At 43.9% G+C, this 12,942-nt stretch overlaps 1 protein-coding gene across 6 annotated transcripts in view; it reads left to right on the top strand.

The window, feature by feature from the left end:
* Positions 1 to 220: 220 nt before the first annotated feature.
* The window catches only part of arhgap5 (Rho GTPase activating protein 5), a 53,874-nt gene continuing 41,152 nt past the window's right edge, over positions 221 to 12,942 (top strand). The window contains exons 1-3 of one of the 6 annotated variants that reach the window (XM_044167628.1): positions 221 to 534; positions 5,566 to 9,512; positions 11,581 to 11,734. In XM_044167628.1, the coding sequence (XP_044023563.1) occupies positions 5,688 to 9,512; positions 11,581 to 11,734 (3,979 nt within the window). In that variant the 5' untranslated portion in view covers positions 221 to 534; positions 5,566 to 5,687. Of the gene's footprint in view, positions 535 to 639; positions 662 to 807; positions 831 to 5,565; positions 9,513 to 11,580; positions 11,735 to 12,942 lie in introns of those variants that run through there. The other 5 variants (XM_044167632.1, XM_044167629.1, XM_044167633.1 and 2 more) reach the window with 5 other exon arrangements.

Here is a 12,942-nt window from a genome sequence, read left to right on the forward strand (position 1 = left end):
TCTACGTTTTAAATTGCTAAATTTAAGTTGTTCCCTGTACATTTCTTTCAAATTAAAGTTGCATCCCCATTGTATGTCTTTTGCTATTTTGCATGCCAATAAAAATGGCTTTACATGCACTGCCACATAATATGAATATGACATGAGAGAGAGAGAGGGAGAGAGAGAGAGAGAGAGGGAGACTCTGAATGGAAAGGTAGAGCGACATAGACACAGAGTGCGGGGAGTGGAAGAGAGAGAGTCGCCATTACTGCCTGGCAGTGCTGCTGAGAGGGGAGGGAGCAGAGAGACGCAGGTTTCGGCTTACAACGCATACCACACTAACAACACCAAAATACACTAAAATACGTGCTAACCGGCCGTTTGGAACTACAGGGGACCACACCGTCAACTGAACCCAACTTCGGGTTTTGTCGGAGGACACTAATGACCGCAGATTGTGGATTGTAAAAAGGAGTTTTTTTGCCCTGTAATGTGGGAATGCTTTCTCCTCTTTTCCGTGGTATGTGGATCTGGGAGCGACCATGTTAATAGGTGGGTAGGGGAATGTATTTGGACTGGGATTGGGACTTAATTCGTTTAGCTAGCACTCTTTTTCTGCGGGCTAAACCTCTGACCCGGGTTTGCGCTATCCCTGGTTCAAGGAAACCGGGATGATAATGTGAGTCCGGGCTGTTAAATCAGCCCCCGGTTGTGATTTTTAAACTGCTTTCTTCCCAACGTTAGGCTGGGGTTTGTGTTGCTAACGCTAGCTAGCTGACTATCCCTCTCCCTCTTGGCATGCGAGGCTAACATAGCTCGGCTAATGTTAGCTAATCGGAATTGGAAAGGTGGGTTTTCTTCTGTCTCTCCTGGAGTATCAGGGCCGAGCCAGGCCGAGCCGGGTTTCGTTATCTCTTCCTCGACCCCCCCCCCTCCCAGGAGAAATTGATAACCGCCGTATCAAATCCTGTGGTTGAATGTTAGCTACGGTGCATTGACGCATTAACACTAACGTCTGTTGGTTTTAATTAAAGCTTAACAAAGTCATTAACCGTAACGTTAACTCCCATAACTTGTGCCCCCTTTCTCTCTCTCCCCCCACAAGAAAGTTTGATGTTTTACGTGATATCCACCCTTTTCATTGGGGTTTTATTACAACGTATAGATTCAAACGGGAAATCTTTATAAAATTACTTTGGAAATAAAACAAAATTCATAGCGTAAAAAAAAAAACTGCACTGGCGTCCCAGTTCAAAACCCGTCACACTGTGCTAGCTTTTTAATCATCTTTTCATTTAGTTTTTTATTATTTTTTTTTAAACCTAACGTTATTATGAGTTCGTTTGAAAGTTGCTGGGTTGCCAGTTTTCAACGTTAATGTCCTGCTAATCGCCAACATTAGCATCATGGATGGATGGATGGATGGATGGATGGAGGGTCAGGTCCAGGGGTGCCACTGGGCAGGTTATTGAATTTTCCAACATTAACCAGATTGTTTACGGGACTCAGCTGTGATGAGAAGTTGTCATTAGCAGCTTATTCACTTTTTTAAATCCTGTGTCTAGCAGTCAGTCAGGTCAGTGGGTTTGTCCTGCTGCAGCTCTGCATGCCATTTGCATTGGCTGGGACTGCTGCAGCTCCCTTTGCCCTTTACCCAAACTCTCTTTAAAGGGATAGTTCGGCTTTTATCTTTTATCTCCAGCCCTTTGCAATCCTCTCGGAAGCACTCCTCCTATAAAATATCCTGAGTCATCCTTTTTTTTTTAATCATCTACAAGGGCTCACTGGATGATTCGACAGTGTTCATCATTATCATCACGGTCGGTCTGTTCAGGGGTTTTCTCCTCAGCCTTTTCTCTTGAATGGCGTGTTTGGAGCAAAGCTGTTCTGATCTGCTGAGTAGTATTGAGTTGGATATACCCATCAACTGTCGTGCTGGCAATTTTCTGATTTCCTATCCAGATAACGTGTGAGAGGATGTTTTACATTCATTTGTATAAGCAGAGATGCCTAGTTGCTGATATCGGCTCTAGCAATATCAGAATTGATAGAAATAGGCAAAAGGCATGTCTGAAAAAAGCTTTGCACCTGCATCTGCTTTAAGACCAGTACAAAAATGCATATTGGCAAATGCTAATATGGTGTATTCAATATTACAATCAGTTTCAACAAACTACACAAGTGCATTGGCACTGACAAGCCCTGTTCTGAGTAATGGCATAATTGATCGTATCAGTTGGCCTATAAACTGTTGTTGTTACATCATCGACACCTCCGGAAGGGGAAGTCAGATGAGTGAGGCTTGGCTTCAGGTCTGGACCTGACTCTGGAGGAGGGTGACATAGTTTTTTTTTTTTTTTTAAATGGGCTTTGTGCTTAAAAACACAAGAGGTTCTTTAAAGGAGAAGCACCTTTCACATAGCTTTGAATTAAAGTAATCAATGCAATCAAAGCTTCATTTTACCTGGCAAAGATGAATTGAAAGATATACTATCCTTAGACAGTCAGAAAATGTCACCACTAAATCTAGTTATATCAAAATTATTCATAATCCACTTATAAAAAGAGTGGTCTCACCTCTTATTACACACTTGAATCAGACTGACTGACTACTCCTAGAGAAAACGGTTGGATTTTGGATACGTTATGAGACTAACATTTCATAAAGTTTGAGTAGTTTCTGTGTTATGTTTTGGTGCTTTGTATTACGACTGTAGTTCCTCTGATGATGACGTAGCTGAAATTTAAAACCGCATTACGCAACTTTGTGCGCTAGCAGCTGAAACATTGTAGTGACAGGTAATGTTTTAAAAATTCAAAAGTGAGTACCCAGAAATCCTGTTAGGCGAGGTCAGTAAACTGCCACAGCCCTGGCTGGTCTGTCATGATTTATAGTAAGAGGACAGATGAAAATGTGTAATGTTTGCGGAGTCCATTTTTCTTTACTTAAAAGGAGGCAGTTGTTGTCTGTATCAGAAGATCAGAATTTCTTCTGGGGAAACATAATGAATCAGTGGCGCCTCATTTAAAATAGATGGAGTGCTCCTCTCTGTTGGAGTCTTGCTTTGTGATTTTGGAAAAAAAAACAAGTTTATTTTTACCTAAAAATCCAGCCGCTGCAGCTTTAAAAGGTCTACCATCCTCGGCAGTGTGTTCTGCTGTGTTTCAGGGCTTAACAGCATTTAGTCATCTCTAAAACCAGCTTGCCAAGTGATACCTTAATCCCCCCCTGCACACTCACAGTGAATAGTCTAATCATGATGCACACGGCTACTTTTAGCTATTAGTGAAGCACAAATGCAGTTTGGGCTGTAGCGTTGGCTGTTTGCAGTAATGGGACCATCACAGGCTCCATCCAGGTGTTTACAGTATTCAGGTTGTACTGCTACCATTCCTCTCGTCATACATGTTAACATTTATTCATGAGTCTTGTATCGACCCTGTGTGTTGACAGCAGCGTGAACATAAGACTTTGATATTGGCTGACGAAAATGCAAAACAGATGTTTGCATTTGGGTGACTGATCTTCTCAAACACTGTGGTTTGGATGGGAATCGGGGGAGGAATGTAGAGCTGTAATAATAAGTTGGTTAGTTGGAATTGATGGTTTTAGTCTATTGCCAAGTAAGGATTCCACATTTTAATAGTTGCAGTGTCACCAGCAATAAGTGTGTCACTAATTTGTGATGGGCAAGTCAACAATGAATTAATAAACGAACATGAACATGATTATCAGTCAGTCAGTCATCTGTCAGTAATGGTAATAGTTGTTAGTTTTTGCCCTCATGAATACCTTGCTTGCGGGCATCAGTGTCACCTCTAAGTGTATGTGCACACGTGGAGTGCTTCATCTGTTCATAAGCTCAGATACACTTCTCCTTGACTGCCTGCTACAGAGGCTGTTATAGAGGCTAGTGGTTAGATTTATAAACTTGACAGACCTGCTGGTTGGTTTGCTCTTTGACATCATCTAATGTCCTGGGTGTGTTTGAGGGACAAAGAGCTCCTGGTTGGAGGCAACCAACCAGGAGCTATTTCCTGCAGGTAATTGAGCAAATTTGCCCTAGTTTACTCTTAGATTATGCACAAGTGTATTTGTGGTCTCATGAATGAGAAAATGGGTTTCGTGATCTCTTTTATATATTGGATAATTGAATTCAGTGTGTAACATCCATGTATCCTTGTTTTGGAATTCTGAATACATTTCCATAAGTGTTGTTTCTTAAGGTTTGCTGTAGATCTGCTGAACTCACAAAAGTCTATTTTCCTGCACAAAACCCCCACACAGGTGACGACATCACCTTGGCATCTATAAACAGTCAGGGGAAACGTCACCGCTTCGTCTTGGTGGACCGAATTCCTACTCTGGTGCAGTTTCTCAGGCTCCACATGCCGTCGTGCTGCAGCTAGCAGTTCAGCTCACACAGGCAAATTCACTGGCCGATTGCCATCGTTCTATAAAACACAACAATGACTCCAATTCTCTCAGCAGTTATCAGTTATCAGCCTCTAGTTAGGTCATGGAAGGGTTCAGGCTTATTTGACTGTGGCAATCCCAGATAATACTGACAGAAAGGTTGCACAGTCAATCAGATTCATTTGCCACATTTTTAGTCTTTTTACAATCTGTATTTTCTAAATATTGGTATTGTCAGTAGTGAAACATTTTATTTCACCTGGTTGTTAATGTTGAATAGGCGAGGTGCAAGCAGCAAAATAATTTTGTCCCACAAATAATCAAGACTGCTAATTAGGATTAATAATCATGTCAGGCAAATTATATAACGAGAACGACAGGCAAAATAATCAGGATTATACGTTTAGCCTTAATCATGTAGCCCCAGGATGTGCCGATGATGATAGCAAATCTGTGAACTGATTTATTTTCTCTGTTTCATTCTCACAGCGAAGCAAATCATTTCTAGGTCAGTGGCTGTCAAAGGGCTGGAGTTGCATGCCATTTTTATCCTGCCTCTGCACAAATTGGTTGAAAGCACTTCTTTTTCTCTGTGAGGGGAAAAGTGACATTGCTGAGCACGGTCCATGATTGAATTACTCTCCCTTTCTCTTACATAAGTTGTTCTGTGACACTTTGTTTTTTGTCTTCTCAAAATTCCATTTTGATATTGCAGTTTTTAAAACCAAAACCAAAAGTTCTCTTTGTTTTGAGAAATGCAGGAGGCTTTTTCATCACATTTTTATATTATAAACCTATTACGGTAGTGTTTTAAGACCAGCGCCTTTTATTACTAATACATGAAAGGCCAATCAAATACCTTTTTTAATAAGCTTTTACAATTTAGGAGGGATTATTTTGTCCTACACACGTGTAATAATGTGTACCTTTTGTCTAATTTTCTGATAACTCTGTGTAATGCCAGATTAACATGTCTGATTTGTTTTGAATCACTACACCATGCACACATGTACATGTGTATCCCAGAGGAATATGCAGAGAAACAAAAAGCTAATTATATTATTTGTGATAAGAAGACTGAAGTGCTCTGAGGACAAATCAGTACAAATATGTTTTTGTTTGTTTTGCCTTTATCTTTTCCTAATTGTGAATTCCATGTCTTGCAGGCAGATGATAAAAGGAGAAGCCAGCTGTTCTATCCCAGCTTAAAGAAGACCCAGGATAGAAACTGAGAGAAATACATAGATTTGGAGGGGGATTTACCACTACCAAGGGAAAATCAGAATGAATGTGCCTCTGTACCACTGACAAGCAGACCTGGAATGATATCCTGACCTTTTTTCCTGGAAGTGACCAAGTTAGCGATGAGTGGGGGGATATAATGGCCAAGAACAAGGATGCCCGCCCCCCGACATTCGCCGTCAGTGTGGTTGGCCTCTCGGGGACGGAGAAAGAGAAGGGAAATTGTGGCGTGGGCAAGTCCTGCCTATGCAACCGATATGTGCGTCCTGATGCGGACAGCTACTACTCGGAGCACACCTCAGTGCTGAGCACAATAGACTTTGGGGGACGTGTGGTTAACAATGACCACTTCCTGTACTGGGGGGAGGTGTCCCATCGAGGGGACGATGGGTTGGACTGTAAAATCCAAGTCATCGAACAAACAGAGTTCATTGATGACCAGACGTTTCTTCCGCATCGGAGTACGAACCTGCAGCCGTACACCAAACGGGCGGCACAGACCAAGCTCCAGTCGGCAGAGAAGCTTATGTACATCTGCACGGATCAGCTGGGCTTGGAGCAGGACTTTGACCAGAAGCAGATGCCTGATGGGAAGCTGAACATTGATGGCTTTATGCTCTGCATCGATGTTAGCAAGGGTTGCAATAGGAAGTTTGATGACCAAATTAAGTTTGTCAACAGCCTCTACTCCCAAATTGTGAAGTCAAAGAAGCCTATTGTCGTCGCTGCCACAAAATGTGATGAATGTGTGGACCAGCACCTTAGGGACCTGCAGGGCTTTGTCGCCAGCAAGAAGAACCTGCTGCTAATTGAGACGTCAGGACGCTCCAACGTCAATGTGGAGCTCTGCTTCAACGCCCTCATCCAGCAGCTGGATAAAACAAGGGGGAAGCCAAAAACTGTGCCATACCTGGAGGCCTATAAAGTCCAACGGCAGCTTGTTGCCTCAGTAACAGATAAATTTGAGAAATTGATGGTGCACACGGTGAGAGATTATCACACCACGTGGAAAAAAGTGGTTGATAATCTGAAGGGCCAACATGAATATGACGAGTTCATTACCTTGGAGGGCACCAAGAAAGCATGTAACATGTTCACAAAGCACATTGCACAACTGAAGCAAGAGCACATCAAGAGGAGGAGGGAGGAGTACCTGACAACACTACCGAAAACCCTTAACAACCTCCTCAGTAACCTGGAGGAGGTTGAACGCCTCTCATGGCCTGAGGCACAGAGTGTGATCCGGAACCGGCATGATTTCCAGTACTGGTTTGTGGTTCTGGAACATACGCCGTGGGATGAGACAGACCACATCGACATCAGTGACCGCAGGATACCCTTTGACCTCCTCGATACACCCGATGGTGAGAGAATTTACCATAACCACGTCCAGCACCTGCTGTCTGAGAAGAGAAGGGTGGAGATGAAAGAGAGGTTCAAGAAGACGCTGGAGAGGGTTCATTTTATCAGTGCAGGGCAGCCTTGGGAGGAAGTCATGTGCTTTGTCATGGAGGACGAGGCTTACAAGTACATCACAGAATCAGATAGGAGGGATGTTTATTGTAGACACCAGCAGGAAATAGTTGAAAGGGCCAAAGAAGATTTTCAGGAAATGCTTTTTGAACATGCTGAGCTATTCTATGACTTGGATCTGAATGCCACCCCCAGCTGCAACAAGATGAGTGAAATTCACAGTGTGCTGAATGAGGAGCCCAGATACAGAGCTCTGCAGAAACTTGCCCCAGATAGAGAGTCGCTCCTCCTCAAACACATTGGGTTTGTTTACCATCCCACTAAGGAGACATGCCTGAGCGGGCAGAACTGTGTGGATCTGAAAGTGGAGCAGGTTTTAGCAAACAGGCTGGTGCAGCTCGACCACGGACGCTCTAATCTTTACTATAACAGTGCCAACATCGACAAGATCAACCTTTGCCTCCTGGGAAGGGAGGGTCTCTCACAGGAACTAGCCAATGAGATCCGAGCTCAGTCCACAGATGATGAGTACACCCTGGATGGTAAAATTTACGAACTGGAGCTTCTGCCTGTGGATGTCAACTCCACACTGCTCTTCAGCCATACGTGGGTCAACACTTTCAAGCCACATGGCTGCTTTTGTGTGTTCAGCTCCATAGAGTCCCTCAACTGTATTGGAGATTGCATAGGCAGGATCAGAGCGGAGATAGCACAGAGTAGGAGAGATAGGTTTGCTCAGCCACTACCATTCATTCTCATCCTGGCAAATCAGAGGGACAGTGTTTGCAAAAATATACCTATCCTGAGGCACCAGGGCCAACAGCTGGCAAACAAGTTGCAGTGCACCTTTGTTGACATCCCCTCTGGGGCCTTTCCACGTAAATTCACAGAGTTCCAAATTAAGCAGGGTCTCCGAGCAGTGCTGGAGGGGCTAAAGCATAACTTTGATGTCTTGGCCCCCCTGCCCTGTATCAAAGATATGTCAGAGACGGACCTTAGGATAGTCATGTGCGCCATGTGCTGGGATCCTTTCAGCGTTGACCTCATCCTCTCGCCTTTCCTAGACTCACATTGCTGTAGTGCAGGGCAGCCAGGCCAGAGCAACACACTGATACTGGACAAGATCATCGGGGACAGCAGGAGGAGGATCCAGGTCACTGTTCTCTCTTACCACTCTGCTATTGGTGTCCGCAAAGATGAACTGGTGCACGGCTACATTTTGGTCTACTCTGCCAAACGAAAAGCTTCTATGGCGACTCTGCGGGCGTTCTTGGCTGAAGTCCAGGACGTGATCCCTGTCCAGATGGTGGCAATCACAGACAGCCAGGCAGACTTCTTTGAGAATGATGCCATAAAGGAGTTGATGACGGAGGGGGAGCACATTGCCACAGAGATTGCTGCCAAGTTTACAGCACTTTACTCACTGTCACAGTATCATCGGCAGACAGAGGTTTTTACACCCTTCTTCAATGAAGTCCTGGAGAAAAAGCTCAGCATTGAGAGTTCCTTCCTATTTGACAGCTCATCACGGGAGTGCACCACTGGTGCCAGTGAAGACGTGTTCCCCACCTCGCCCCATAGCCATTCCCCGGCCTACAACACCTATTACCCAGAATCTGACGATGATAATGAGGCCCCCCCACCTTATAGTCCAATAGGTGATGACGTTCAGCTTCTCCCCACACCAAGCGAGCGGGCCAAGTACCGGATCGACCTAGAAGGAAATGAGTACCCAGTCCATAGCACGCCTGTTGGAGACCTTGAACGCAACCACAAAGTGCCTCCACCTGTCCGGCCCAAACCAGTGCTCCCCAAACCTAATGTCAAAAAGCTGGACCCCAACCTGCTCAAAACCATTGAGGCTGGCATGCGAAGCAACCGTAGAATGCTGCGTGGCCCAATAACACACACCGAAGACGTGGATCCGTCAGACAACTATGCAGACCCTGTGGACACCTTGCTAAGGTCCAGGGGCTTCCACAACGACGACATATATGCTGTGCCTGATGACACACACAGCCGTCTGGTCAAAATCAGAAACTCCTTTGGTGGGTTACATGGCCTCCATGGAGGAGAGGAAGAGAATGGATTTGACAGGAAGTCTCAGGCTGGACGGCGGCCCTCAAAATACAAACATCGTTCTAAAATCCTGTTCAGCAAGACAAAGGCCTACCAAAGACGATTCCACTCTGACAGCGACGGGGAGGAGTCTGGCCCCGCCACGCAGAAAAAGAAAAAGGGAAGAGCCCACCGGGGCAGCGAGGAGGACCCACTGCTCTCTCCTGCCGACCCCTGGAAGGGTGGGATAGATAACCCCGCCATCACCTCCGACCCTGAGCAGGAGGACAAGAAGATGAAGAAGAAGAAGACGCCCAAGACTCCAAAGGAACCGAAAAAGGTGGGTCTTGTCTGTTAGGTCAGTTTTATCAACTGCTTTTAGCAAACAGGATGGTTTGAAAGTGCTTTATAGAGTAACAAAAGAGAGAAAGAAGCAAGACAGCAAAGATATTATAGTGCCCAAGACACTGAGCCAAAGCTTTCTTGTGTTTTTTTTTTTTAATGATTGAAAGAGAGCTTCAGTGCATTGACTATGAGTGAGAGAATGAAAGAGTGTGTATGTGAATGAGAGCAGAAGAGAGTGTGTATAGTAGTGTGTGGGTATGAGATATGAGCAGATTTCTGTTTTTAATAGACCTGGGACTCATGGTGAGAAAAAACTAATTTGATAATTGATTGATTGGCCCTACTGCTGAAATGGTTTATGAGCCTCCGCACCTTACAGGCCCCAGACAACCAATAAAAAGACTGATAAAAAGACGCACTGTTCAAAACAGTAGGGCTCTGTCTGTATAATCTCAAAGTAGAGGCTGCGTCTGTGATAAGATGCCTGCTTATCCTTTACAACAGCTCTCTAAAGGCTTGTCTGAGACTGCTGAGCACATACACGAATATATGAGCAAGTGCGTTTGATCCATCCACTATCATCTAAACGCCAAGACAAATACTGTATGCATACACATGGGGCAATTAAATTAGCACTTTTCTGTAGACAAACATGTACAAATGGAAAAAAATATGGACGGCTTTGTTTAAAATTCAGTTAAAAGCACACATTAGCGTACAGTGCATGAACACACACCCACACACGAGTATGTTCATGCACCAATATACAAATTCCTAACATATTACTTACAGGTGCATTCGCATTAGAGATAAAAGACTGAAGTCTAAAATGGCAATATGAACTACTTCCAAGTCAGTGCTAGGTGCTCAAAATGGATCCTCAGACAGTTTTTATAAATAAATAGCATGGTTCAAACTAACTTATTATTTCAAATACTGCAAATCTTAAGCAGCAACATCTGATTTTGTTTAAAAATGTTTGTAGTCACTTGAAAAATGTAATTCACAACAAATCTGTCTGTTGGCAATACTGCTATTTAGCAGTTGTGCACCAACACACATGCATGCGAGTGAGCATGCTGGCGCAAATCAGATAATAGTGTGCAAATCAGTATAGAAACAGCCGTCGGCACTACATGGCTGCATGAATGCAGGGCATTGTTGGAACATTCAAAATGTCTTTGATAATCACAGAAGAGAGCGAAAGGGGAACCACAAGGTACAAAATGGAAGGTGTTTAGTCGACGTCCTGGCCAATTAGACAGGAGCCCGAACCACTGTAGGCATGACAACACTTTGAAGAGCAGAGGAGTGTGGGAAATCAAAGCTACCTCGTTACTCGTCCCAGCTTCGGTCTTGAATAACGGTTTTCCTCTGTTGCCTTCTTTCTTCTCGTCTTCCTCCACATGGACCTCCCTCTGCTTTCTGCCTCTCTCTCCCTTCATCCCACTAACTTTCCTTCTGATCTATCTCCCGATTGCCCTCTTCTTCTTCTCTGATATGTTCTGCCGTCTCATCACCCTCTCTCCTCCTCCATTTCTGCCCTCCCTCGTGCCTCTCAATTCCCTTTTCTTTCATTCCATCTTCTTTCTATCTCCACATGCGCTTCCTTTTCTCTTTAAAACTAATTTTTTCCCTTATCATCATCCCTACCTACTTGTTTCTCCTTCACCATCCCATTTGTCTTCTTTCCTCTTTTCCTGTCCCTCAATCTCCTCTTTAAACTTGCTATTTACTGTTTACTTTTACATTCTCTTTCCTTCTCTCCTTTTTTCAATCCCTCTCTATTTCCACATTTTTTCCTCCCTTCTTCCCCAATTTCTCCCTCTCCTTTTCTTTGAATACCCCTCCCTGTCTGTTCTTCTCTTCTCCTTTCTCTACCTGTTTTCTAATCTCTCTCCCTCCTTTCCATCCCCCTTTCTCCTCCTGTCCTCCCTCCTTTGTCATCCTCTTGTCTCTTTCCTCTCCTTTCCACCTCCTTCCTTCCTTTATTATTTCTCTTACCAATCAAATTCACCCTTACTCTCCTCTCCCTTACCATCTCATCTCATCCCCCCTTATAGCAGAAATCTTCCAAGCCCCCCAAGCCTCTATACCCCCCTACCCGGAGAACGTGGGAGAGCAACTACTTTGGCGTTCCCCTGCAGAACCTGGTGACCCCGGATCGACCCATCCCACTCTTCATCGAGAAATGCGTCGACTACATCGAGCGCACAGGTGAGTCATACGTTTTCATCAGTTTCCCTCTTATATCCCACTCTCTTCTGTTGTTTTTGTTCATTTTTTCTTTCTCTCTGTCTTCTGCCTGTGCGTTCAGGTGCAACCAGGCTCTCTCTGGTATTTTGCAACTCTTGCAAGGTACAGCTGGTTTGTTGTTACATGCAAAAGCTTGTGGTTATTTGCTGTGAAAATCCCTCTCATGTATTTCCAAATGAGTAATTGAATGAGAGAAGGACGGATGATTTAAGGCGGGAGGGGGAAGCACATGGATCTAAATTCTAAGAAGATTCACTTCTCGGCTCTGATGTCACCCATCAAACATGTTTTGTCTGGTCTGTCAGCCAGCCTTCCAGGCTGCCATTAAGTACAAGTCAATTTCAATTCAATGAGCTTTATCGGCATGGCATTTGATGTGTTGCCAAAGCATTGCTGGAATGATTATAAAATAAGATGGTAAAAGATTTCGGAGATTAAAAAAACAATTGAGGAATGGCAGTAAAGAGGTAGGTATGTGCCATCGATTAATCAACTGTGCAAGAAAGGAGAAAAGAAAATGTGATGGTCCCCGTAAGAACATGTAAGAAAAGTTGCAGATGTGAAAAAGTTTAGAAGTGCCTGGTGACTGCTGAAGTATCGTTGGGTTATTAGAGCTTTGTTGTGGCTGAAAGTACAGCTGAAACAATTATGGCACAAAAAAAAATGTTATAACAGCAAAACCGCCAAATATTTGCTGGTTCCACCTTCTCAAATGTGAGGATTTGCTGCTTTTCTTTGTTCTATATCATTGTAAATTATCTATCTGGGTTTTTTTTTACTGTTAATTGGACAAAACTATTTCAAAAGCTATCTGAATATGTCACTTTAGGATCTGGGAAATAGTGATTGTGTGTGCAGATTTATCATTAATGAAAACAATCATTAGGTGCGACCATAGCTGAAAGTAACAGTCTGAGCTGTCAGTAATACTCTCTCCCATCAGCCAGCCTCAAGGTCAAATGTTGTTTTCAATTTTCAAAACTTTTTAACCTTTTGGGGAAAAACATCGAGTACATCGAGCAAACTTCAGGTTGCTTGAAAATGATTGTTAATAGTGGGTTGGAAATGTGAATAAGAAATCAGGCTCATCACCCCCCTCAACTCCCTAGCAACTGCTTAATTAGCCAACTTCAGACGTCAGCGGTTGTATCAGAAGAGCAAACACGCTC

Source organism: Siniperca chuatsi, linkage group LG15, assembly GCF_020085105.1.
Source record: "Siniperca chuatsi isolate FFG_IHB_CAS linkage group LG15, ASM2008510v1, whole genome shotgun sequence".
In the NCBI taxonomy this organism is placed as follows: domain Eukaryota; kingdom Metazoa; phylum Chordata; class Actinopteri; order Centrarchiformes; family Sinipercidae; genus Siniperca; species Siniperca chuatsi.